The sequence below is a fragment of the Melanaphis sacchari genome, unplaced genomic scaffold (assembly GCF_002803265.2).
Source record: "Melanaphis sacchari strain LSU unplaced genomic scaffold, SCAv2.0 Contig120_pilon_pilon, whole genome shotgun sequence".
In the NCBI taxonomy this organism is placed as follows: Eukaryota; Metazoa; Arthropoda; class Insecta; order Hemiptera; family Aphididae; genus Melanaphis; species Melanaphis sacchari.
The window spans coordinates 642762-666206 of NW_020270473.1; the positions used below are offsets into that span (position 1 = coordinate 642762).

Here is a 23445-nt window from a genome sequence, read left to right on the forward strand (position 1 = left end):
TTGAACTAAGCTCATTAATTTTCAACTTGATTTGAAAAAATTAATGTAAAAAATAATGCATCTTATATTTTTAACATTATTAATTATGTTTTTGATAAAACTCACAATTTTTAAGTTATTATTAAAAAAATAAAAAAAAACTCCAATTTAGAAATATTTTTTCTAGGTGACCGCCAACACTAAGCTCAGTGATGAGAGAAAAATTTATATCAGACCTATACTTAAGCAATTAAAACAACTTCCAGCTTTCCACTTATTAATTTCGAATTCAAACCTAGTCTGACTAGCCTATTATAACATTTTGCGTGATATTTTTAAGAAAATACTTTTTCCACGCATTAAAGTTTGAAATGTTATTTATTTGAGTGATACGAACGATATATAAACCATATTATATTTCATCATCACTGAATATACAATTAAATAGTAATAAACCATAATTTGTGTAGTGAAACTCTTATTTTTTATTGTATGATTTATTACTATTTTGAATTGATAAAAATATTAAAACGATTTTTGAAAAACAGCAAGTGGCGTCTACGAGATAACGATCGTGATAATTACTCGCTCTTTTTAAGTGTATTCGTTTTCGTAGTTGTATAACACATTAATTTTGTAAACAGGCCAGCAGCGTGTACCTACACGTATTGCGTATTTTCAATTACCAGCGAGTGAACAACAATAAAAGCCCACGAGGCCGAGGAAAAAAAAAATCAAATAAAAAACGTAACTAGAAAGCACTCGGGAACCCATCCTCAACGGGCAAGCTGAAATTGAATTCTACAAACTGCCAAGAGCGAATTTCCCTATTATATACGTAGCATATACTGCACTACCGGATGTGCTGATAATTTCGATTGTTGTAGCATAAGGGGATTTCCGGTGAAATTAGTCTAGTCCAGTATGAAATTCGCAAGCCACGCGCACCGTCATCTGTCATTACACGTGGTGCATTTACCATTGAATTCCGAGAACTCCGGCCGGATTTCAATTTTCAATATCCGCCTCACCCGCATACACACGTAACATGACGTACATAACACGCAATAAATATTCAACGTAATTCATCAAACATTCAAACCCCTATTTTTTTATTTTTTTAATAATGAATTAATTTCATAGCCCTGTTTTTTTTTTTTGTTTATTATTTTGTAGATAATTTTCTTTAAAAATTTTGATGTACTTAATTCAAAATTCAATCGATAGTAATGTGTCAATTACCTAATAAAAGTTTTATATCAAGGATAATAGTTCTTAAAATTGGCCTTACAAAATTAAAAAAGATATTTAATTGGGATCTTCTTTATCTTTCTTGGTTTCGACCAATCAAAATTATATCTCTCTATTTTTAACTTATACTTTTTTATTTTATAAACAATGCTTTGGACCACTCAAGGTTTAAAAAGAGTACGTACGTTCCATGTCCCAAACAGTAAGCCAGTTTTCCGATTTCTAGTTTTGTTACCCAAATCTTTTCAATCTAGTATTTATTATTCTTGGATCATTTTTGTGAATAAACAAGTATTGATCAATTAATACAAATTACTAACATTTTCAAATCCGCATATCCTAAAAATGTATTAGCATGAACCTATCCTTAGAATATTATATTTAAAAAAAAAAACTCAAAATCTGTTCATTCAAACTTTAATTTTGATTACCTCAAAACATTCAGAAAAAATATCCTATGCATATTCCTCATTTTGAATAACTGAACTATTGTAAAAGCAAATAGGGGTATACACGATCAGAGAATCACTCTGTACTACGAGTATATCATATACAATATATTATAATGTTTAGTACGAAATCGTTGCACGATAACAAACTCGAAGAGCAACGACCGCCTTTCGTTGTACTATATTTGATTACGCTTTTGTATATTAACATTATTATTATATTGTGTTCATTCGCATAATATAATGGATATTTTTTATCCTTCTTAAATTCGAAATATTATATTTGAAAACGTATATCACACGTATTATGGGGTAATTGACGACGCACCCGATAATCCAGATGTCTGTAGTGCCATAAGCTGTAATAGTCGTGTTATTATTATTATTATTATAATTCGTTTACAATAATATGGTATAGTTTAATATAGTATTCAACATTTACTGCACATGTACATACAACGTGTTTTTAATGATAAAATCTAAAACTATTATATTATTTAAATCCGCGATTCTAAAAAATCCATAGATGTCATATTTGAGCTTTGCCCTTATACGAAATAAATTTAAATTACACGAAAAAACACATTATTGTCGCCAATTTAAAATAAAAAACCTCAATTTTCTGAACTTGTGTTTACTTATAATAATGTATTCAATATATTATTTTATAAAGAAAAATTAAGAATACGCGAGTATTAGAGATATAAGTAATGTAAATCACATTATATAATTATTATGTGTACAAAACATATGAATATTAATAAATTAATCACAACAAATTTAGACTTCAACAACAATAAAACTATGTAATATGTTAGTGTTAAATATTAAATAGCGTTATTTCATTAAATACTTAAATACTTCATACTCAAACCATATCAAATCCATGATTACAGAATCGTAAGGCCGTAAGAAACAATTCAACAGTAATGAGAACATCATTTATATAATTACGTGAAGAACTATTGATGAAATATTTATTTATTTTTTTTTTTTTTAATGAAAAATTTAATATGAAATTCTATAAATAAAAAAAACCCTGATTTGATTTTAAGTTATTTTTATTCATCTAGTCCGAATTGTTATATAATTCGTTTTTGACCAATTATAAACAAGTAAATGGTGAGATACCGGGCACCATGTGTCTCGTTTTTATATATTGTTTTGTGTGGTGGCGGTATAGCAGGCCTGCGGAGTTCAAGAATTTACGCCATAAGACTTGGATGAAACATGTCTGGAGCTTATCGATAGCTATTTGCAATTTAGAAACTTTTCGTACGTCATCTCGTACCTTTTTTCACTCATTTTTAATGTTATCTTGACTTCGTGAATCGTAATTTCGGCGATAGAATCAAGGCCGGCGTTATAAATTGCGGGGCCACACTCAAAATAATTTAAATAAAATGACACACAACAATTAATATTATAATATACTCTTTACTTTTTAGTTTAAATAAATTTATACAATTATATAAATTTTGTAAAAACTAAAAGAGCACAAGGGAGTGAGATACTGTGATCTCAAATTCTAAATCTCAAATCTACATGACGACATTCGACAAAGTCTACTTAATATACTCTTTGGTTAATCACTAAACAGTTAATACCACAAAAATGCTTATAATTATCTATATTAAACAAAACTAACAACCATAATATTATAAATATTTTATAGGTAATGTATTATATTTTAACATGTCATCATATCGATGTCAATAACCAGTATTAATAAAAATAGAGTAAATTAATACTGTTCTCTAGGATATTACTAAGTTATTATTTCAACTTTAGTTTGGAAAACATAATATTATTGTTGATAATATTATCTTTTCTAAATTAAAATATATAGTCACTAATGTTTGTTTTTCGGGAGTGAGCCCCCGCTTCCGCGGGTCACTACATTTGCGTAGGTACACCGGTTGTACTACCCTTGCGTTTGGATGAAATCTCATATTCCTACATTGTCCCAGTTTTTTCTTAGCAAAATATAATAATATTATTGATTATGTATTATCATTACATTTGTTATTTCTCTGTTTTGGTGATATTTTTCATTAGTAATATAATGGAGTTTTTTTCCTATTTAATAAATTAAATAATAAGCAATGGTATACATATTTATTTACATATTTTTATTTTCAGTTCCGCCCGTGATTGCGGTACCCAACCAACTACTGGGAGCACCAATAGGCACAGACGTCACGCTCGAATGTCACGTGGAATCCTACCCAAAATCAATCAACTATTGGGTCAGAAATCGAACAAAAATGTTGATGGATGGGTAAGATAATTTTATTTTCTATAAATCGAAAGAAAAATACACCACATAAGGCTAGTTAAACGTAGACTAGTGAAACGCATTTCTTATAATTTTTGAAAATTCCATCACGAGTTCAATTAAGCTTACCATTAAAAATGTATACTTTGTAAAATCGAATACTATGTAAGTTATACTATACAATGTCCTTCGTCTGTAATATGATGTAAGTTTTATAGATTATAAATGTTGAAGAAAAGATGATTTCGTTCGAAAAATATTTTTTACCACACATTACTCTTACCAGCGACCATAGTAATCCGATCACGTCTTCTTCGACAACGATAAATTCTAGTATGGCGGTATTTACCTTGAAACACAGTAATATTTCTGATCCGTAGGATTTTCTATTAATACAGGAAACTCACGATATATTTTATGATTCAAAATAAACACCGACTTAGTGCAACGAAATAATAAATATGATTAATATATCAGAACGCCAATGTGATGAAAAATCGTGTAAATAACACTATATAGTACTATAGTTTTTAAAATGTTTGAATTAAAAATTATGTCTAATGTCAATTATTATTGTTACTATTTGCCGTGCCGAAGGGAATCGAGTTGTCTCATTGTTTTTGTTTTCGTTCCAATTAGCAAACAAAGAGCGCAATAATAATTAACATCGATCGAAATAACGTTTATTATAATAACAAAAACAAAGAGCACGGAAGATAACTAAGTAGGAATAGAAAAAATTAATAGAAGGAAATTCCAAATACAATGGAATACTTTTGATATATAAATTATTTTTCCGGTGGTAATTATTATACTTGAACGTTTTGTCGGAATACTCATGAAATATATAAATTTACTACCCTGCAGCTAGTAGCTACTAAAACCATCACCTCCGCTACAGCCAGTGTTCCGCCGTCACTACCGACTATGATGACATGTTCCCAGGAGATAGCTGAATTTACTTAATTTATTTTTTTTTCCGACAACAAATTATTATTGTCTTATCGAAATTATTACGCGAAAGTTTTTCAAAATAACAGCATAGTATAAAACCTAATTATTTCCTATACAAAATCAAAAAACACTATTCTTCACACAGCAGCCTAGTTTTATATGTTTTAGAATGTGTAATTACCCGGAAATGTTCTATTGCATTTTTCACCCTCACGTAGCTAGGATCCTAAGGTGCTTATGGAAAATATTTAAAAAACGTTTTCTCTAAAAATCTATGATTTTATTTTTCGAGAACTCCAAACGAGTATATGACAAATATTTCAACTGCAAATAAAAATTTCGTATAAATATAGAGTTTAAAAAATAAAATACAATATCTAAACATATTTATAGTATCAAAATACTGCCAATACGTTATTATAAAATTATTATAAAGCATAAACAGTGTTTAGTTAATTTAAGTTCTTCTAAAAGTAAATATTATGTAAAATACAATATTATGTATACCTATTTTCGTATTCATTTCAAAATTTCAAATAGTTACTATAAAATTACTAATAATAACTTTAAATAATTTAAATATGCCGTATTTTTTTTTTTTAATGTAAAAAAATGTTTTGTTATTTAAATTTTTTAATTATGATCAATGTTATGATCTATTTGACCATATATTTTAATATATCTTTCATTATTTTATGCAAATCTTTCCACACAAGAATGTCTGCGTTATAACTCAGAGGAGAATTTAATTCTAAAATGTTTGACTGCTAAACATGAGATAAGGTGTTGAGAAGAAAACGTGCGTATGTGTAAGCCTTAAGTACAATATGCATGAATGGACAGTGACATGTGAGAAGCCAGATGGAAAAGCATTTTATATATCTTTTCACGAGAAAAATATAAAAGAAAGAATTCTACTTTACACCCTATAAAACATTATAGATTTTCAATACACAAATATATATTAAATTCTAAACAATATGAAGTTTAAATAAAATAACATAGACTTTTTTTTAATAGTTTTGTTTTCGGACAATAATTTAACTAACAGCCGTCAAAATCCAGTCGAAACGTCTATAATAAAATATGTCGACTATTTTTGACGAATTTGTTCGAATAAAATTCCGCGGTGAGTAGGCAGTTTGCCTTTTTATTCGTGGATCAAATTAGACATGTAAAAACTAGATGCTCTTATCGATTTGACGATACGAACAATTGGTACAATAATAATATTCGGTTCTGACGTTACAGCTAGTTCATCGCGTAATCCAGTCACGTCAAGCATGCGTTCATAGTATTGGACGTCACGATAATAAAACGTGTAAACGGATTTAGGTGGAATAACAACATAGACGTCAACAACTGGAAGTGGTGACAACTTCACATGGCATACAAATGTTCCAGTTAACGCGAAGAAATAGGCGTACAAATCTGGATTTACGAGTATAACGCTTGTGAAAATGACAGTGAAAATAATCCTACACGGGTTAAAAAAAAAAAGCCGATATTTTGTGTAGGGTCTCTGAACAGTCTTAACTAAGGATATAATTAAATCTTCAAAATACGAGACTATATAATCTGCTGGAAACAATTCAGAGTACACCATTGTGCAAATGGGGATACACACAGTCTAAAGAAATTAACTATTTTAAGTCTGCATGATGAACACTAATCGACTGTTATTTATTACTTTCTTAATAATATATAATTAGATGATATCAAATCCATGTAAACACAATTAAAAAAAAGTCCACGTACTCATAGTTTTTATCAATATGAGTATTTTAAACATTTAAAAATAAACTTTTAACTATATATTAAATTGTTATAAAAAGTTTTTAACGAATAACAATTTATTCATCTTAATGTGTTTGATTATATTAAATAATATTTTCTTTATCATATAAGCTAAATAGTATGTCATACATACTAAAAGGTTTCTTAGGTGTAAAAACACTTAAATTCAATGCCAAAATTATTTTTGGAGATATGCAAATTATAGTATAATTAAGCACAAAAATACTTAACATAAGGAAAAATATATTACCAATCTTGTATAACAAGTAATCTAAAAATAAATCGACTAAGCTTATTTGTTATGTACGATTTAAATTGTTACACTAAAATTATTTGATTTTTAGTTGGCACACTTAAATTAACTTTAAAGTTTAAAATAAAAAAAATATTCATAAAATACAATAATTAAAAATTATTTTAAGTTATTATTTTTTATTATTACACCAATATTTTTAGCATACTTTTAAACATAAATAATTATAGTTACCTATTAATAATAAAATGCATAAAAAATATCAATTATATGAACAACCATAATATAAAATGTTTTTTACAGTTTTTAAATATATTGGTTTAAATTATATTAAAAATAAATTAAATTGCTCATAAAAATCAAATTTAAGTCATCTTAACTAAACCAATCAAACAGATATTTAAACAACCAATAAATTATTCCAAATCTAAGTTTCAATACTTGTACTTTGTTAAACTAACCTATAACCATTTTTAAGTCATGTTAGTCTGTTCTTTGTAATTATTATCATCTGTATTTAATCATATATTAAAAGGGGTTTTATTCATTAAATTTTCTAATAAATAAATATTGATCAATGTTTATTAAAATGCTTATTCAATTTCTATAAAACTGATAGAATAATGTTGAATTTTTTGAATACCTATAAAAAATTCTGAGATTAATTTATAAATGTTGGATAGATACGACGCATTTTTTTTTTTAAAGTTTTTTTAAGATTTCCTCGAAAATAGCGAGACTTGTAAAAGTTTGAAGCCCGTCAATAAGAATAGTTACGACTCTTAGCTTTAACAGAACTAATCAGTAAAAAATTGTAATAGAAAGCAAATGTAAGAAGATATTATTATTATACATGCAAAAACTTTATTATTCGTGTGAAATCAATTTTAAAACGATTACTTAAATAATTTAACTTTACCTTTAATGCATAACTCGTACGCGTGCCGAATAAGAAGAAACTATTAAGAAAATCTTTCTGTCCAAAAAATCGTTCAAATACAAGTATGAAATAAAACTTTTTAATGCTTAATTACATAAAAACCTACACTTTAAATTACTTATTATTTGTTTCATTCAAATTCTTAAATTCGAATAATTACGAGAAATCTCAAAACACCACATTAATCAGTGTACACCACTGCGAATTACAGACACGTACAGAAATATATATACCTACACATAGCATGAATGCTTGATTTTATGCATATAAGGAAGCCAATAAATATAATAATAATTAACCGCACAAGAAAAGTGACTGCAGCGGGACGCCTTTTATGCAGCGCACAAGTGTAAATTTTCCTCTGCGGGGCGGCATCATTAAACACACATAAGACGATTAATGAGAGTCGAGATTGTATGAAAGCAGTTATGGAGGTGGTGGATGGTGTTTTTAAAGAGCTAGAAGAACACGATTATCCAAGGAATAATTACACCTACTGGAAAAAAAACTAAAAAAAGAACCCCAAGAAATAAAACCTTTGAAGGAGAAATCGGGGAGTGGGTTGGAGACGTTATATTATAAAATACGAAAAACAAAAAATTAAAACAAGCAACCTCTTTCGGTTTGGTTCCACGCGCCAAAGTCATTAATTATACATTTGTCCCTAATTTCTCACCCTTATCCACCGTCCGCCAACAACGTTGTCGCTCGCTCCTTTCCGGAGCAGGATTTTCACGTTTACGCGGCGTTTGTGGTATAGGAGGCAAGGGTGACCTTTTTCTGTCGCGAAACGTCGTCTATACATACATAATATAAAAGATATCGTTTTTATACTCTCCGCTACGAGCACGCACACACGCACGACACCCTCCGTCGACTTCCTCTCGAAAAACCATCATCAGATGGCTACGACAGTGATGGTGGTAGCGGCGACGATGAGCGCAGAAGTTTTTGACTAATCTGTCGCGTGATTAATGGCCAGACGAAAGTTTTGAGCTCGGTTTTCCTCGTCTTCCGGGGCTAACGTGTGCACTGTACGCTCGTTCGTTCTCCTTTTATTCCCGACGAGTAATTGAAAGTCTGCAGCCGTAGCTTATATATATATATATAGTGGCGACAACAACGACAACACGCCAAGTGTCTGCTCTCCCCCCCCTCCCGCACATTTTGGTCGCTTACTGGTAGAGAGTTGCGTTTGCGGTGGCTTTTCCTCGCGCGTAGCTGATGGACGAACGGGGGTTTTATACTGACTGGGTCTCCCGACTCCGGAGGGGGAAACACGTTTCTCGGCCGGGACGGTTGATGGATCGACTTTGTTTGAGTACTCGCGACGTGAATAATTATTAACTGTGTTAATATAACATTTTATTTTTTTCTCATTCGCTTACTTCATTTCCGATAAATCGCCTATCGTTTCCCATTCCGTCTCCGGTTCCCGTTTCCTGGAGAGCTATATCCGAAATTTTTCACTTGGCCACGATTACCCGTGTCGCGGCGTTTTCTTTAATCTACTTTAGCACTGAGAAAACGGCCATTCCATACCCCTTGACTCAGGTCGTATCTTTGTTTATCACCGTACACGCAGCAGTTTTACATTCTCCGCGGTGCGACCTGTCGATTGTAAAACTATAGTTGGCTAAAATAACATCGTTATTAATACATATTATAATGCAATTTTCAATTAAAATATCATGTTTTAATTATGACTCATAATTGAAACGAAATATTTTTTAATTGGTTTAAAAAAAAAAAAAAACGAACTAACTACCTTTTTAATTCCAGACGAATCGTAATAAAATAAAATACGACAAAAAAATTGAAAACTATGAAAAGCCGGGAAATAAGGATCTGGGGTACAGGGTGATGTGATAAAGATTTTAAATGCCTACACGAAAAATATATTTAAAACCGATTGGATTTGCGAGTTTAATGATTGACGAACTGTCAGAAATTAATGTGAGGATGACACGTATACGCACGGCGGTTGTGATCCTTTTGAAAAGAGATTTCACAAAGTTCACAGCTGGTGTACAGCGGCGCGATATAGTTATTTTATTATCATAACGTCGTGACGAGATAAAATGTAGGCTATGGATTATTGGTAACCGCGCATTTCTAAGTGTTCAAGACCATTGATATCGTTTGGTAGTTTCTGTTCTTTATTCCTGGCATGTGCGCGTATATTATTACTCCATTACTGTTTATTATTATGTGTGTGTGTAACGTGAATATTATGTTCCTGACGCACTTAACTTGATTGTAACTGCTGCTGCGCGTGGTGCGATATGACATCGCCGTTATTGCAGAGGTGTGTTATTAACTGTGGTCGGGTTTAATGCTCGGTATGACTTCGATAGGCATAGTATAATTAAATTTGTATCGAAATAATCGGTCGTATTATAAGATAACGTGTTGCGTATACACTAGTCATAGCTATAATAATATTATGTACTCTGTCTCACACTTTCTGCCGTTGAGATTATAAACACGGGTATGTCGAACACCACAGTTTGCAGTGTATTATGTCAGTTTCTGTGCATTTTATTATTGATAAATGGAAATCTGACAGTAATATTATAATGCGGTATTAGTCTGATATATCAAATAACTAACGACTGCAGATGTAAAGATTTAACCTGTGTTGTGATTGTGCATTCGACTATACAGTTACTCAATTTATACATGTATATGTAGTTCTAACGACATGCTCTAAACTCTAATGCACTCGAGACTTTCGTGAAACTATTTTAGGTACTACCGATTTCCAACCCAATGTATTTCGATATCCAGGCACTGACTATTTAATTGTATATTCTAAGACCGTTCTCTGAACATATTAATACACTCGAGACTTCCGTTGATTCGGCGAAGATACCGTTAGCTCACTGAATATATTTATGTATTCAGATACCAGCTGATTACCTAGCTATAATATCGTATTTCCAGAATATCCTCTGAACATCAATACACGTAAGTCTACCGTGAAACCAGTTGAGGTACAAATAACTGCCAATCGAATTTATTTTATAACCGAACGTTTAATCCATACGATATTAAACGTATATTATTGTGTGTATTTTAGAACAGGGTTCGGGAGCGTATAGAGTGTTGGTAGTGTTTCGTAAAAACCTTGGCGCGTAATAAGATAATTACGTTTATTGTAAATACGTTTGGAATGTTTGTTATGTCATTATGTGTTTATGTGTTTATGTAATTCTATATATCCCACGTGGTCTTATTGGAGTTAACTGTTTTTTACTTGAATTTAAACGTTTTAAAATATTTTTATTATATTATAATTGTCTGCAATATTTAACAATAGAGAATAATTGAAAATATTATTTTACTATACATCCACTTAATCATTAACCATAATATTATAGAATAAACAATAAAAATGATAATCGCATTACGTAGATATATGATTTCATATGCTGATTCAATAATAGATAAAAAAAAATCACAATTTTTCTTTTAACGATAAACCAAGTTAACTGAATATATTTTAACCCACTTTCGTTCGTTATAACGTAAATAAAAATACGAATTGAAAAATAAAAAACTATTCTAACTATGAACTTTTCGTTTTTTCAACCAACTTCGTTAACTAATAACAATAACTATGTTTCAAAATCGTCACAAACCAAAATTGAGCAAAATAAATATTAAGTTATACATATACACAAAATACACCTTTCTGTTATTTTATTAAAAGTATTTTTATTCGACATAAAGTTTTATCGACTTTTGAATAACTATGAGATTTTATAAAATTCAATTCTATGAAGGTATTAATAATAATTAATTATTACGAAATTCTCATAATTAAAATATATGTACAAAATAATTTATAAGATTTTTAATAGAAAATTAATAATTTCTGAGTACAAGAAAATCAATACTTACGTTCAATGACGACTCTAGTAAGTATTTTTTTTTTTTTTTTTTTGTCATTCAAATAACGCACAACCATACTATGTTCGATGATAGGAGTTGACGCATAGTTACAAAATATCATATCCCAAGTATGGAACTCATCAGGGACAGTTGAAAAGATAATTGGTAATAAGTCTATACTAACTGAATTTTTTTTAATGATTTTGACTTGAAAAAATATTATTCCTTTTTTCTTCTGCGATATACAATTCATAATATCCAAATGCTTAAAAACAACAATATTTACACAACAGTTAACAAGCGTGTAAGGCGTCTGTTTAAACACTTGTTGATTAAAATAGTATAATTATTATTAATATTATTATAATTTATATTATCTGTAAAGTGTATTTATATTACAGTGGTAAACCTTTATAGGTGTGTCCAAGTTTTAAGCCATTATAGTTCAAATAATTTATTATTAATATAAGATTTTTAATTAACATGGTCAACATATTATATTGACACCAAAAGTATTGTACCAATATCAACATGGCTAATCTTCTATGGATATCCTTGGAACGCAATGCGATTCTTGTTTTATAAGTTCAGTTTCCGTGTAATTTCCGGCTAAACAGTGTATTTACAAAATATTCACGTCCACGAATTTGGACGAGCGGGATACAGCGGTGTAGCTAAATTGCCTATACAACGCACCGGTCATCGGGTATAAATATTATTATTATTATTTTAATACTCCAACCAAGTCAAGAAGATGACCACAAGTCGCGCAATTAGGATGGCTCATTTCAACACCACCACGCGTTAAATTAGATATTCAAAATATGTAAAAAAAATATGTTAACGTAGCTACCAAAAACTAATTAACCAATTAAATAACTCATTTAATTATATCGTTGTAACGTGGCGGGTATCTGACCAAAATAAACGCAAACTTGTCGAAAATTTGGTCATACTCTCAACTTAATCGAAATATATATAGTATGTATTATTACAAACAAATATATCAAAAATAACAATTTAGTCAGGCGTTTGTCTCCAAAGCGAAAACCTTACACCATAGCTGTTCTATTTTGATTACAAATTTTGACTCAAAATAACCTGAGTTGACTGATTATCTTGATTGATAAAATCGTATTACTTTCACACAAGCTACGCTTAAAAATTTGAGATTTTAAATATTATGCATATATTTAAAAGTTGAAAAATGTATAATGTAAGTATATTTTTTTTTAATTTTACGAGATTGTAATTTAGTAATGTTATGAAGCCTGAAGCGTATAAAAAACCGGAATTATTATATTACTGTAATAACAATAGAATTTTACTGAGCGTATATTGGAATTTTAATTAAAACGTGATGTAACAAATCAAGGCCACAAAATCAAATAACTATAATAATATTAATAATTATTTGTGACTATCGCCCTTACGGTCTAAATGGAGCTCGGAAGTTGTAGGAGCTAAAAAAAAAGCAAAATATGCGCGAAAAAATTATGTTAAATATACAAAAAAATTATTCTGAATTCCAAAAAAAAAAATCAGATGTTGTTAATAAAAATTAATAAAATAATAATATACATAAAAATTATTTACAACTAAAAACAATTTATAACTGGTTGGCATTTTGGCATCTTATTGAGCTGAAAATATAATTAAAAATATATTCTCAGTATTTTTGAAATTACGATAAATACTTTTGTTGAAAATCTTAAGTTTTACATTCAATATTTATTTAATTAAAATATACTAGTTAAGAAGGAAAAAATCAATTTTTTAGAAAAATATGAAATATGCATAATATGCATATAAAATCAATGAAATATGCACTTTTTTAGTTAAATTGATAAAATATGCATTTTCAATTTTTTGACTCTTCATTGAACAGCTCAAATTTCTTGCATGGTTTGCTATAAATTAAGAGCATACAGAACAATATGAAATTCCTACAACTTCTGAGCCCTAATCGTTACCAAAAAACAGATAACTGCTGTTAGTTGAAACATATTATGATTTTTTTTTTTTTTAGCCCGGTTCATTCCCGGAATGTCAACAGACTTTGTATGCCTAATAATTTGTGCCCTCAGTCAATATCTACACGAACGATAGCTACCATTCTTGTAGTTAGTGTGTCACAAAATTTAGAAAATTTCTACGTTCGCGCACCTGTTTGTGCATATATATTTGATCTATCAGAGTCACGATAAAAGATAGTATATTATATTATCTATAACCGTAATTGGAGTAGAATTAAAACCTACTAGATAGATATACTTAATTCCGGCCGACATTTGATGTCTTGACGGTTACATTCCAAATAACCTATGTGACCATATATTATATGTATAAATTATATACTTACATAGGTGTATCTCCGTTTTAGCTTTATTACTGTTAACATGATATTATTTAGCAAACAAAAACCGCGTTACATATCTTTCAAAGTACACGCAAAACAGAAATAAAAAAACATTTTGACATTAATTTTCTTCGTATTTTTCGTAGTCTCATACCAAATTTGTTCAGCTCATGAAAAATAAATACGCTCTTAATTCGTGTTTATTTATTTTTATTAAATAAACATAAAAATAATAACTGTACTAAACCTCGGAGACTATAGTGAAATTAACGTTTTTGAATCTCAGAAATAAATAATAAAATATAATAGCAGCACAAAAAATACGAAATAATAGTGTAATCTGTGTTTATTTTCTAAGCCATAGGCTCTATTAATATACTACATAATCTTACTAATTCGCTTATAAAACCGATTTTACGATTATCTGTTTACATAGATGCAAAGATGGTAAACAATATTATCGCTGTTTACGAGTTAAGAGTCAAACTTTTGACACTTGATAACTTTGGTTATACTTAGACATAAAACAAAATAATAATTTAAAGTAATATTTTCTAAAATTATGTACATGGTAATAATTAGTATGTAAAATTAAGCTTACTTTGATAATTATCTCAGTTTCACATAATTTTAGCGTTTCTTTTTTATATAAATGGTACGTATGTAAATATTTTTCGAACATACAGTGTTTTCTTTTCATATTTTTATTTCTTAAGATGATATATATCAAAGTAAATACTATTAATTTAATTATAAAGATGTGATGTGTATTTGTATATATGCTTGATAAATGAAAAACGCATTTATAAATAATAATTATAGTCTTATAGACTATAGAGTATTAAGATTTTAGATAAAACGTGACTTTTATTTCACAAATTGTAAAAATGACTATTATGATTAATATAAAATTAAATTGCACATACTATGTTTAAAACAGAATTAAATTTCGTAACTTTAGGATGTTAAAATTAGAAAAACGTGTGCATTATCAAATAACCAAACACTTAACTTGACACAAGACATTCTTTTCAATACCAGTCGCATAGTAAAAAATGACTATTTCATTATAGACAATTTAAAACTTACAACGAAGTGTATTTTTTTGAAAATTTACCTCGATTAAGTACTACATACACAATAACCAATAATTTATATTTCAAAATAAAAGCCTATACCTTATATAAATATTTATTTAACGTCGAAATAACCGGAATACACTCTTTAATATTGGTGTATTTGTTGAAATTTAAATAATAAAATCCAAACCATTGTGATTATTGGATTTTTAAAAAATTCAACACTGGTACTTAATAAATTATAACGTACTGAAAATAATTAGGTTCAAATAAAGTAGGAGTAAAAAAAAATCCGATAAAAACTACTACTCTCTTGAATAAATATAATTTTCAAACAGTTAAACTACACAAAATTGTATTATTCTAAAACCGTTAAATCGTCAGATCGTTATAAATATTAATTTCTAAATGTGATATTTTAATGAAATTTTGAATATTATTGAATGGAATCAATTAAACCGAGAGTTGATACTCTTAATGGTAATATCGAAAAAATAAACCATTAGAATTCATTTCAGCATATTGTGATAAATGGTAAACTAAATATTTTCTATAAAATAAACATGAAAAAAATATAAGCATTGTGTATTTTAAAACGTTTACTTTGTCCGTATAAAATATAGTTGCATCATTGTTTGTCGTTATACATTAATTTATACCGCACACTTATGAATTTTAATATTCGTTGATTTCGCATTAATCACAAGAAATTTAAAGCATTTTTTTCAATTAAATAAAGTTTAACAAATAAATTAAAACAAAATTGATAAAATATTTAAAAAATTATAATATTAGGCCTATTTAATTTTCGGCGGAAAAATATAAAATATAATATTTTATGTGTTTTTCGTGTTTGAACCAAGTTAACATCACGGTAACGTACACCAAACAGTAATTTCCAATTATTATAGGTCTCTGTTGCTGAGAGAATTCTAATCATGATACAACTCCATCCATCCACTATCGTTGTTTAATTTAAAACACGTGGGAGTAAAATATGCGTGATCTATTCATGACAGATTTTAAACAGAATGAATTACTACCATAACCAAGTCACTGTTGATTAACAACAGTAATAATAATAATAATAATAATAATAATTAACACAAGCGCAATTTGTTTGCACTTTAAATAAGTAATAAACTAATAACCCTTGTGCGCGCGTACATATGATTATCCACACTTTCGGTGCTTAACTGACGCGTGGAGGACAGGTATAATGCTGGACATAATAAATGGCTGTTGCCCTCTTTCCAAATTTAAATTCAGTTATACACGCTAACATATTAATATCAGTGGCACGCACGTGTATAGGATAAACTACGAAGTTGTAACTGAATAAAAATGAATTATTAGAACATTTCCAAATACTCGTAAGTTATGTCATACCGAATTTGTACCGAAAAAAAAGTCATAACTTAATAACGTTTCCAATTATAGTTTTTAATTTTGAAAACGCTTCATACCCCAAAAACAATTTCTTTTTTCTTCGGTCTGATGGTGTAATTTTACTTTATGAACGTTGCAAACCTAAACATGTGTAATTTACGTGTGTTATAATAAACGGTTTAAAAATACAAATACTAATTGTAATTGTATAAGGGTAAATTAAATGCGTTATTGATTATCGTTACTGATTTAGTGACAATCCCTAAAAATCAAATCAGTTAGTACATTATTTGCGCGAATTTACTGTATAGTACTAAAAAAGCCGTCGTTTGGATTGGATGGATTTTTCAGGAATTGAACGACAAGAGCTGTAAATTGGACCTATTTTTACTACTGATGTATTTATACTCCATCTAATTATTTAACATAGCAACAAACAAGATACAGAAACCTAGAGTTAAACAGTCAGAATTGAACTGAAATGTGTTATCATACTCAATTAAAAGCTACAATTAATCATCACGATCAGAAAACAATTCTTAACGAAGAGCTATTGAAACCATAGTTGATAACATTTTATGACATACTTTGATGACTTTTAAGATAGATTTACGTATTTGGTCCTTTAGACTGGTATTTCTCAATGTTTGTTTTATGGCGACACATTATATATTAAAATATTTCATACTTTATGACACATTATAAAAATAGGATAATGGGTAATATTTAATTTTAATTGCTAATGTAAACTTAAAAATAACAAAGAAATATGTAACGTAAAAAATAATGATTAATGTCGATAACAGATGACAAATTTTTATCATCATAGAAATTTTATCAAATATACATATACATTTTTGTAAATCGTGACAAAAATGTTTATATATTTTGTTAGGTACTTAACAGCACATTTTGCTTATCCAGTGACACACCAGTGTGTCGCAACACATTTATTGAGAAACATTACTTTTGACTTTTAAACGAAAAAATCCTTTCATTAAATACCATTCACAATATATTTCTGATTACTAAAACAAACTTTTTAAAAACTCTATCTATTAAAAAGTGTTCCAAGGCAATTAAAATAAAAATCTACATAATTGCTAACAATAAACTTACGAGTATGTTATGACAGAAAAAATGTTAATAAATCATCAATTCTTCAAGTGTGGAAAAATTATGTACCAGAGCACCAGTAACTTATTAAACATTATTATTTAAAAATAATTATTAATATTACCAAACCTAAGTCACTAAAGTGCCGTAACAACATCATAACTTAAAAAAATTAAATATTAAATGAGAAATAATTAGCTAGATAACTATAATACTTGTAAAATTATATATCTTAAAAGCTATAAAACGAACAAACAACTTTCGGTTTATAGAATTGTGATTTAAATAATAAAATTTATTGAAATGTTATTGTTCACGTCAATATACAGAGTTATTTTACTTAAAACTCTTTCCAATAATACTTTAAAAAAAAAAAAGGTAAGAAAAGACATTTTTAGATGAATTATTTACGACAGTTCGATACTTAATATTTTCTATAATTCTCCAAGTTCTTATCGCAAAAAATAAATCAAAATAAAAAAAAAAATCTGGTGGATTTTAAATGTCTTCATATATTTCATTCAGTAGAATTGATAAAAAAAAATAATAATAATAATAACCACGGCATAAAGTTATGGAATAGTATTTTTACTTTTTTTTCATAAAGTACAATCATCACAAATAAATCAAATCCTAAGTAAAGGTATTGGAACATGTAATAAAATGTTTGAACATTATTGGATAAATTTATAGCTATTAGTCTCTAAATGTGTACGCAATTTGTCGTAGAAGTTATAGCAAAACTTACAGCGTACAAGGTAGTTGGAGAGCTGCTTAAATCCTTTTTACGGTTTTTTAAAATCAAGAGCTCAATATTAGAATAATGTTCCGAAATTGACATTTTCTCAGCTATATTTTCGTATAAACAACATCAATTGGTGTGTTTTATATTTAATTCAAAATTGGAAATACTGAAATCATTCCTTATCAAAAAAAAAAAAAAAATTCTGATTATTAGCTAACAGTAACATTAATAGAATAAACAACAATTAGACACAGGTTTTATTTTTTTGAATCAACATTTAATAATAATATAAGCTATTTATAAAGGGAAAAATTATATTTGTACAGTTCAAATAAATTACATACTTTGAAATATAATTAAAAATATTAATATTTGGAAATTTACCTGTTAATGCATTCAAAATCTGATCTTTTGAAAAGTATGCAATTGAATGAAGCCAATTCAATATGCATGTTAAGTATAATTTATTTGCTCTCTTTTTATTTTCTTCAACCAATATCTTTCATAAAATCATAACTAACCGATTTGAAATACGGAAAAACTCAAAAAATTAAATATAATAAGTTTTTCATTTTTTTGATAGCTGATAAACTTGCGCTTTACAATTAATTTTCTTGACTTTTCAAAACGTTGCGTTTCATATTGATTTTTTAAGTATGTAACAATGTATTTTTATTAAAAAAAAAAAAAATATATATATCGTAATAATATTAATTTATAAAATTATGTTATTTATTTGTTCTACGCCCTTAATAATGAATTTACGTTATGCATAAGTATTAGGTAGTATCGATCAAAAAGTATCAACATTCAACAAATTTCGTGATTTAGTTCACAATCATCATAATCGTACACGAATATTATGTAATACAATCATTGTATCATTAAAATAGGAACGAAAAAATTGTCTGCTCTACCTCATTATTCTCAGAATTATACAGCCTACTATGTCATGAATACTTAATATAATTTAAGCATTCAGCCATTCCATGTACCACTAAATATCATTTAGACTATTAATTGCAATTATTTTCTCCCCAGGCCCAAGCACATTCTTCGAGAAACAATATCCGGCTACAAGGCTGCGTACTACATTGTTATCAAAATGTTCGATCAATCAGATGTGGGAACCTACAATTGCATATCAACTAACTCCATTGGAAACTCTGAAGGCACGCTAAGAGTGTACGGTAAGTTGTCACGGTTACAGTTTTATATAATATTTAAATAAGTTATAACTTATAAACAAGTACATATGGTTATTTTTCTGAACAGGTAAATAATAGAACTCATAATAACAACAAACTAAATAATATATATTAAGAATAGTAAAATATTGGCTGTCTTATAAATTTCGGTCATTTATTGCATTTATTTATTTTTCCACATTAAATATTTATTTTTCGTCACCTATGAGTTATCCAAATCGTAAAAAATAATAATGAGCAATCATTGTTTTTCTTATTTTTACATTTCAACAGTTAATTTCAGTCTTAAGAATAACATACATCAAAAATGTATATTATTTAAAGAACAAGACTTCAAATAAAAATATTCATATATATAACTCATAATTCACGAAAAATATTTAAATAGAAAACCAAACCAAAAAAAAGCATGCATAATTTTAAGAAAATAAAAAAAAATGTACTGAAAATCATTATGTAGATAATTATTAAATCCCCAAATTCGATTTATCATAATTTTATACATTTTATAACATTATTAAAATAAATATAAATATTATTATTTTTGTTTAATTAATATAATATTATAAACCATTATCACACATATTATTTTATCGATACATATAAATATACAATACACAATAAGAATGTTTTATCTGTGAATTGACATGATTATAGAAGCCTGCACTTTTCCACTCACTAGTGACACTTATGTTGATTTACAAAATACACAAATACCTATTAAGTATTATATAAATATAAAACAAAAAAGGATATGGTCACGAGGGGTAAATTTATTCCAATCACACAATAAACGAATTTTATAGCTGAAAAAAAGCACACTGCTCGCTATTCAACTACTTTATAATGGCTGATAAAGTTGGATAAATATATTTTAGCCGTAGATAATATTACATAAGACAAGTATTTTAAATTGTAGACAGTTATGTGAACATTCATATTTATGAAAGGATATTATTCATCCCCGCTTAACGGATTGAAAGCTAACTATAATACTTCGTGTTGCCTTAATTATGTTATATAAAATTACAAACGAAATACAGATTTAAAAACGATTTTATTTTAAAATACAATTCTCGTATTAAGAATATAAGACATGACTTTAAAATGGAACCTTAACATTAACATAAATATGGCTAAACTAACTTAACTTAGATATCATTTAAGTATTGTAAGAAATTATTATTTGCAAAAAAAAATAAAATGTTATAGATACTTACCTTGTTTTATTTTATACATTACTTTGGTCAAAAAATAAATCCATAACATTTTAATGTTTTAATACTTGACCAAACTTTTTTTTTTTTAAATATTTACTTTTTATTATAAAAGTTATGTACTTTATATAACAAACTAAAATCAACAAAATACATCTAAAGCCTTAAAATTTTAATGAAACTCTAATGATCCCAAGTGATTTCATAAAATGTTTAGAACAACAAAACTAATTTAACAAATTCATTTAATTCGATAAATTTTAATAACTCACTTTTTTTAACATTGACCAATATTTAGGAATAAAAGTTGACTTAAATGTACAAACAAGGATGCCAAAACTTAACAAATTATTAAAATCTTCCGGAAAATGACTAAAAATGTATGCATCTGTGAACTAAAATATCATTATTATTATTAAAGGTACTAGTTTACATTGATAACTGGTATCATACTTTTATATAATTACATTGATGTACTAAATTATGAGTTCTTACTTTATTTAAATTTAATTCGTCTCTGAATTCGTAGATCTAAAATTTATATTTAACAAATGCAAGTTAGTTTTAAATTATTATTACTTTTATAGTTATATGAAGTCATCTCCTGTCTAAGCACATCAACGGTAGCCTCTGTCACTTAGTGAAACATGTATACATTAAACTATGTTTTATAATAAAATTATTACTATCGATACTTCTCGTAATATAAATGCCTATGTATACACGTATAAATGTGGGCTTATTTTAACGAGAAAATGTTTGCATCATTAACGATTTAATTTTTGAAAATAATCTTCTATGACTATGAAATTTATTAATATTGCCATCGTATTTTTTTAATCATTTTTTCAATTCTCTTTATCTGATACATATTATTATAAGTTTAATCATATTATATAAATCGATCGATAAAAGAAAAAAAAATAATTCTAAAATAGTATGTGCATTGTGATTAATAAACTTAAAATATTAATTTTTTTAAATCATTACTACAAAACACTATTTCAGAATTACTTGCACTATATTACTGCAGGTAAAAGAATATTATCATCATAATTATAATTACACAGTTACTACTTTCTAGCTGATGAGTAATAACTGTCTAATATAACGAAATTAACTATTTACCCAAACTGTAAATAATACAACATCATAATTTTATTTATTTATGCAGATATTTTAATTGCTATAAGTGTGTCATACTATTGTCGTTTATATCGCACAATTTCTGCCACATTGGTGACATAGTGACAAAAAAAAATACATCACTTGAAAATTAAAATTCATAAGTTTTCATTTCGCTAATTTTAATTATTATACGACAAGTATAATTAACTATAATTATGTTATTGTTGATATAATAACATAGTTACAAGATATTAAAATAAAATAATTACACTTTTATACTTTCAAATGTACTAATTAAATATCAGGCGACACTATGGTTACTTTCGTAATGACACTATTCATTTATAATATAACAGTTGGTCCTGTTCTGTTTATAACATAACTACAATAGTACTAAACCTCATAATACTATTATTTTGACCGTTACAATTTAACAAGTGTCAGCAAGCATCATGACACAAAATTAAAACATTATTCATTAAAAACCGAACGTACAACCAAACAAAACAATTCCTATATTTATTATACAAAACCGAAACGTTTATACACATGAAATCCTTTTTGAGTCAATTCTACCTGTAGTAAGTCGCTTGTACAGTAGCATAATTTTGTCAATTGGTTACATTGAAATGTTATTCAATACAATAACTGAACAGTCTTTATACGTTTTGAAAAGAATTTATTTAAGTTACCCTTTAGCCTTTTTCAAATTAAAACTAATTTCATAAACAGTTATTTCAATTAATACGTACACAAATAAACTCGAAACGTCTTTAGGATCCGAGCATAAAATATAAGTTGGTTAGAAAACATGTTGAGTAGAAAATTCATTAAAATTCTACTGGTGTGTTTAGCTGTATACCGTCTTATTGATACCAATGCCCCTTAGAATTATAACAACGACCCAATGTAATATTTGGACAAGAATAACTATTCGTATATTCCTAAGGGAATTCCCTTTTTAAAAGACTAATTTCCGCGCGCGGAAAGAAAAATTATTGTAATTCTAACAAAATTATTTTAATAATAATAATCAATAATATAATTAGTTGAAATAATACAATTAATTATTTTATCGACCTACAATTTTATAGTTGAAAAGAAAAAAATAATGTTCAATCCAAACCAACTGCAATTATAAATTACGAGTTAGTACAATATTTTAGTATTGTTAAATCGACGCTTTTCGAAGTTCAAGTACTTCCTCAGAATTAAAAGCTGTTCTTATAAATATTTATATTGTATTTAATTGTTACGCATCGTTTATTATTATCATTCGCTTAAAATTCATTTTGACATGCAACTTACAAGTTACAATAATACTGTTATTGGTAGAAATGTCATGATTCCGTAACCTGAGGACATTGAGGCAACTATCAACCTCCCGCTGTAATAATTTGTTTTTT

At 27.5% G+C, this 23445-nt stretch overlaps 1 protein-coding gene across 1 annotated transcript in view; it reads left to right on the top strand.

Annotated features, from left to right (window-relative positions):
- The window catches only part of LOC112590841 (lachesin-like), a 201373-nt gene that overhangs the window by 170302 nt on the left and 7626 nt on the right, over positions 1–23445 (top strand). Inside the window, exons 6-7 of the mRNA XM_025334418.1 lie at positions 3822–3960; positions 19528–19676. Of these exons, the coding sequence (XP_025190203.1) occupies positions 3822–3960; positions 19528–19676 (288 nt within the window). The remainder of the gene's footprint in view (positions 1–3821; positions 3961–19527; positions 19677–23445) is intronic.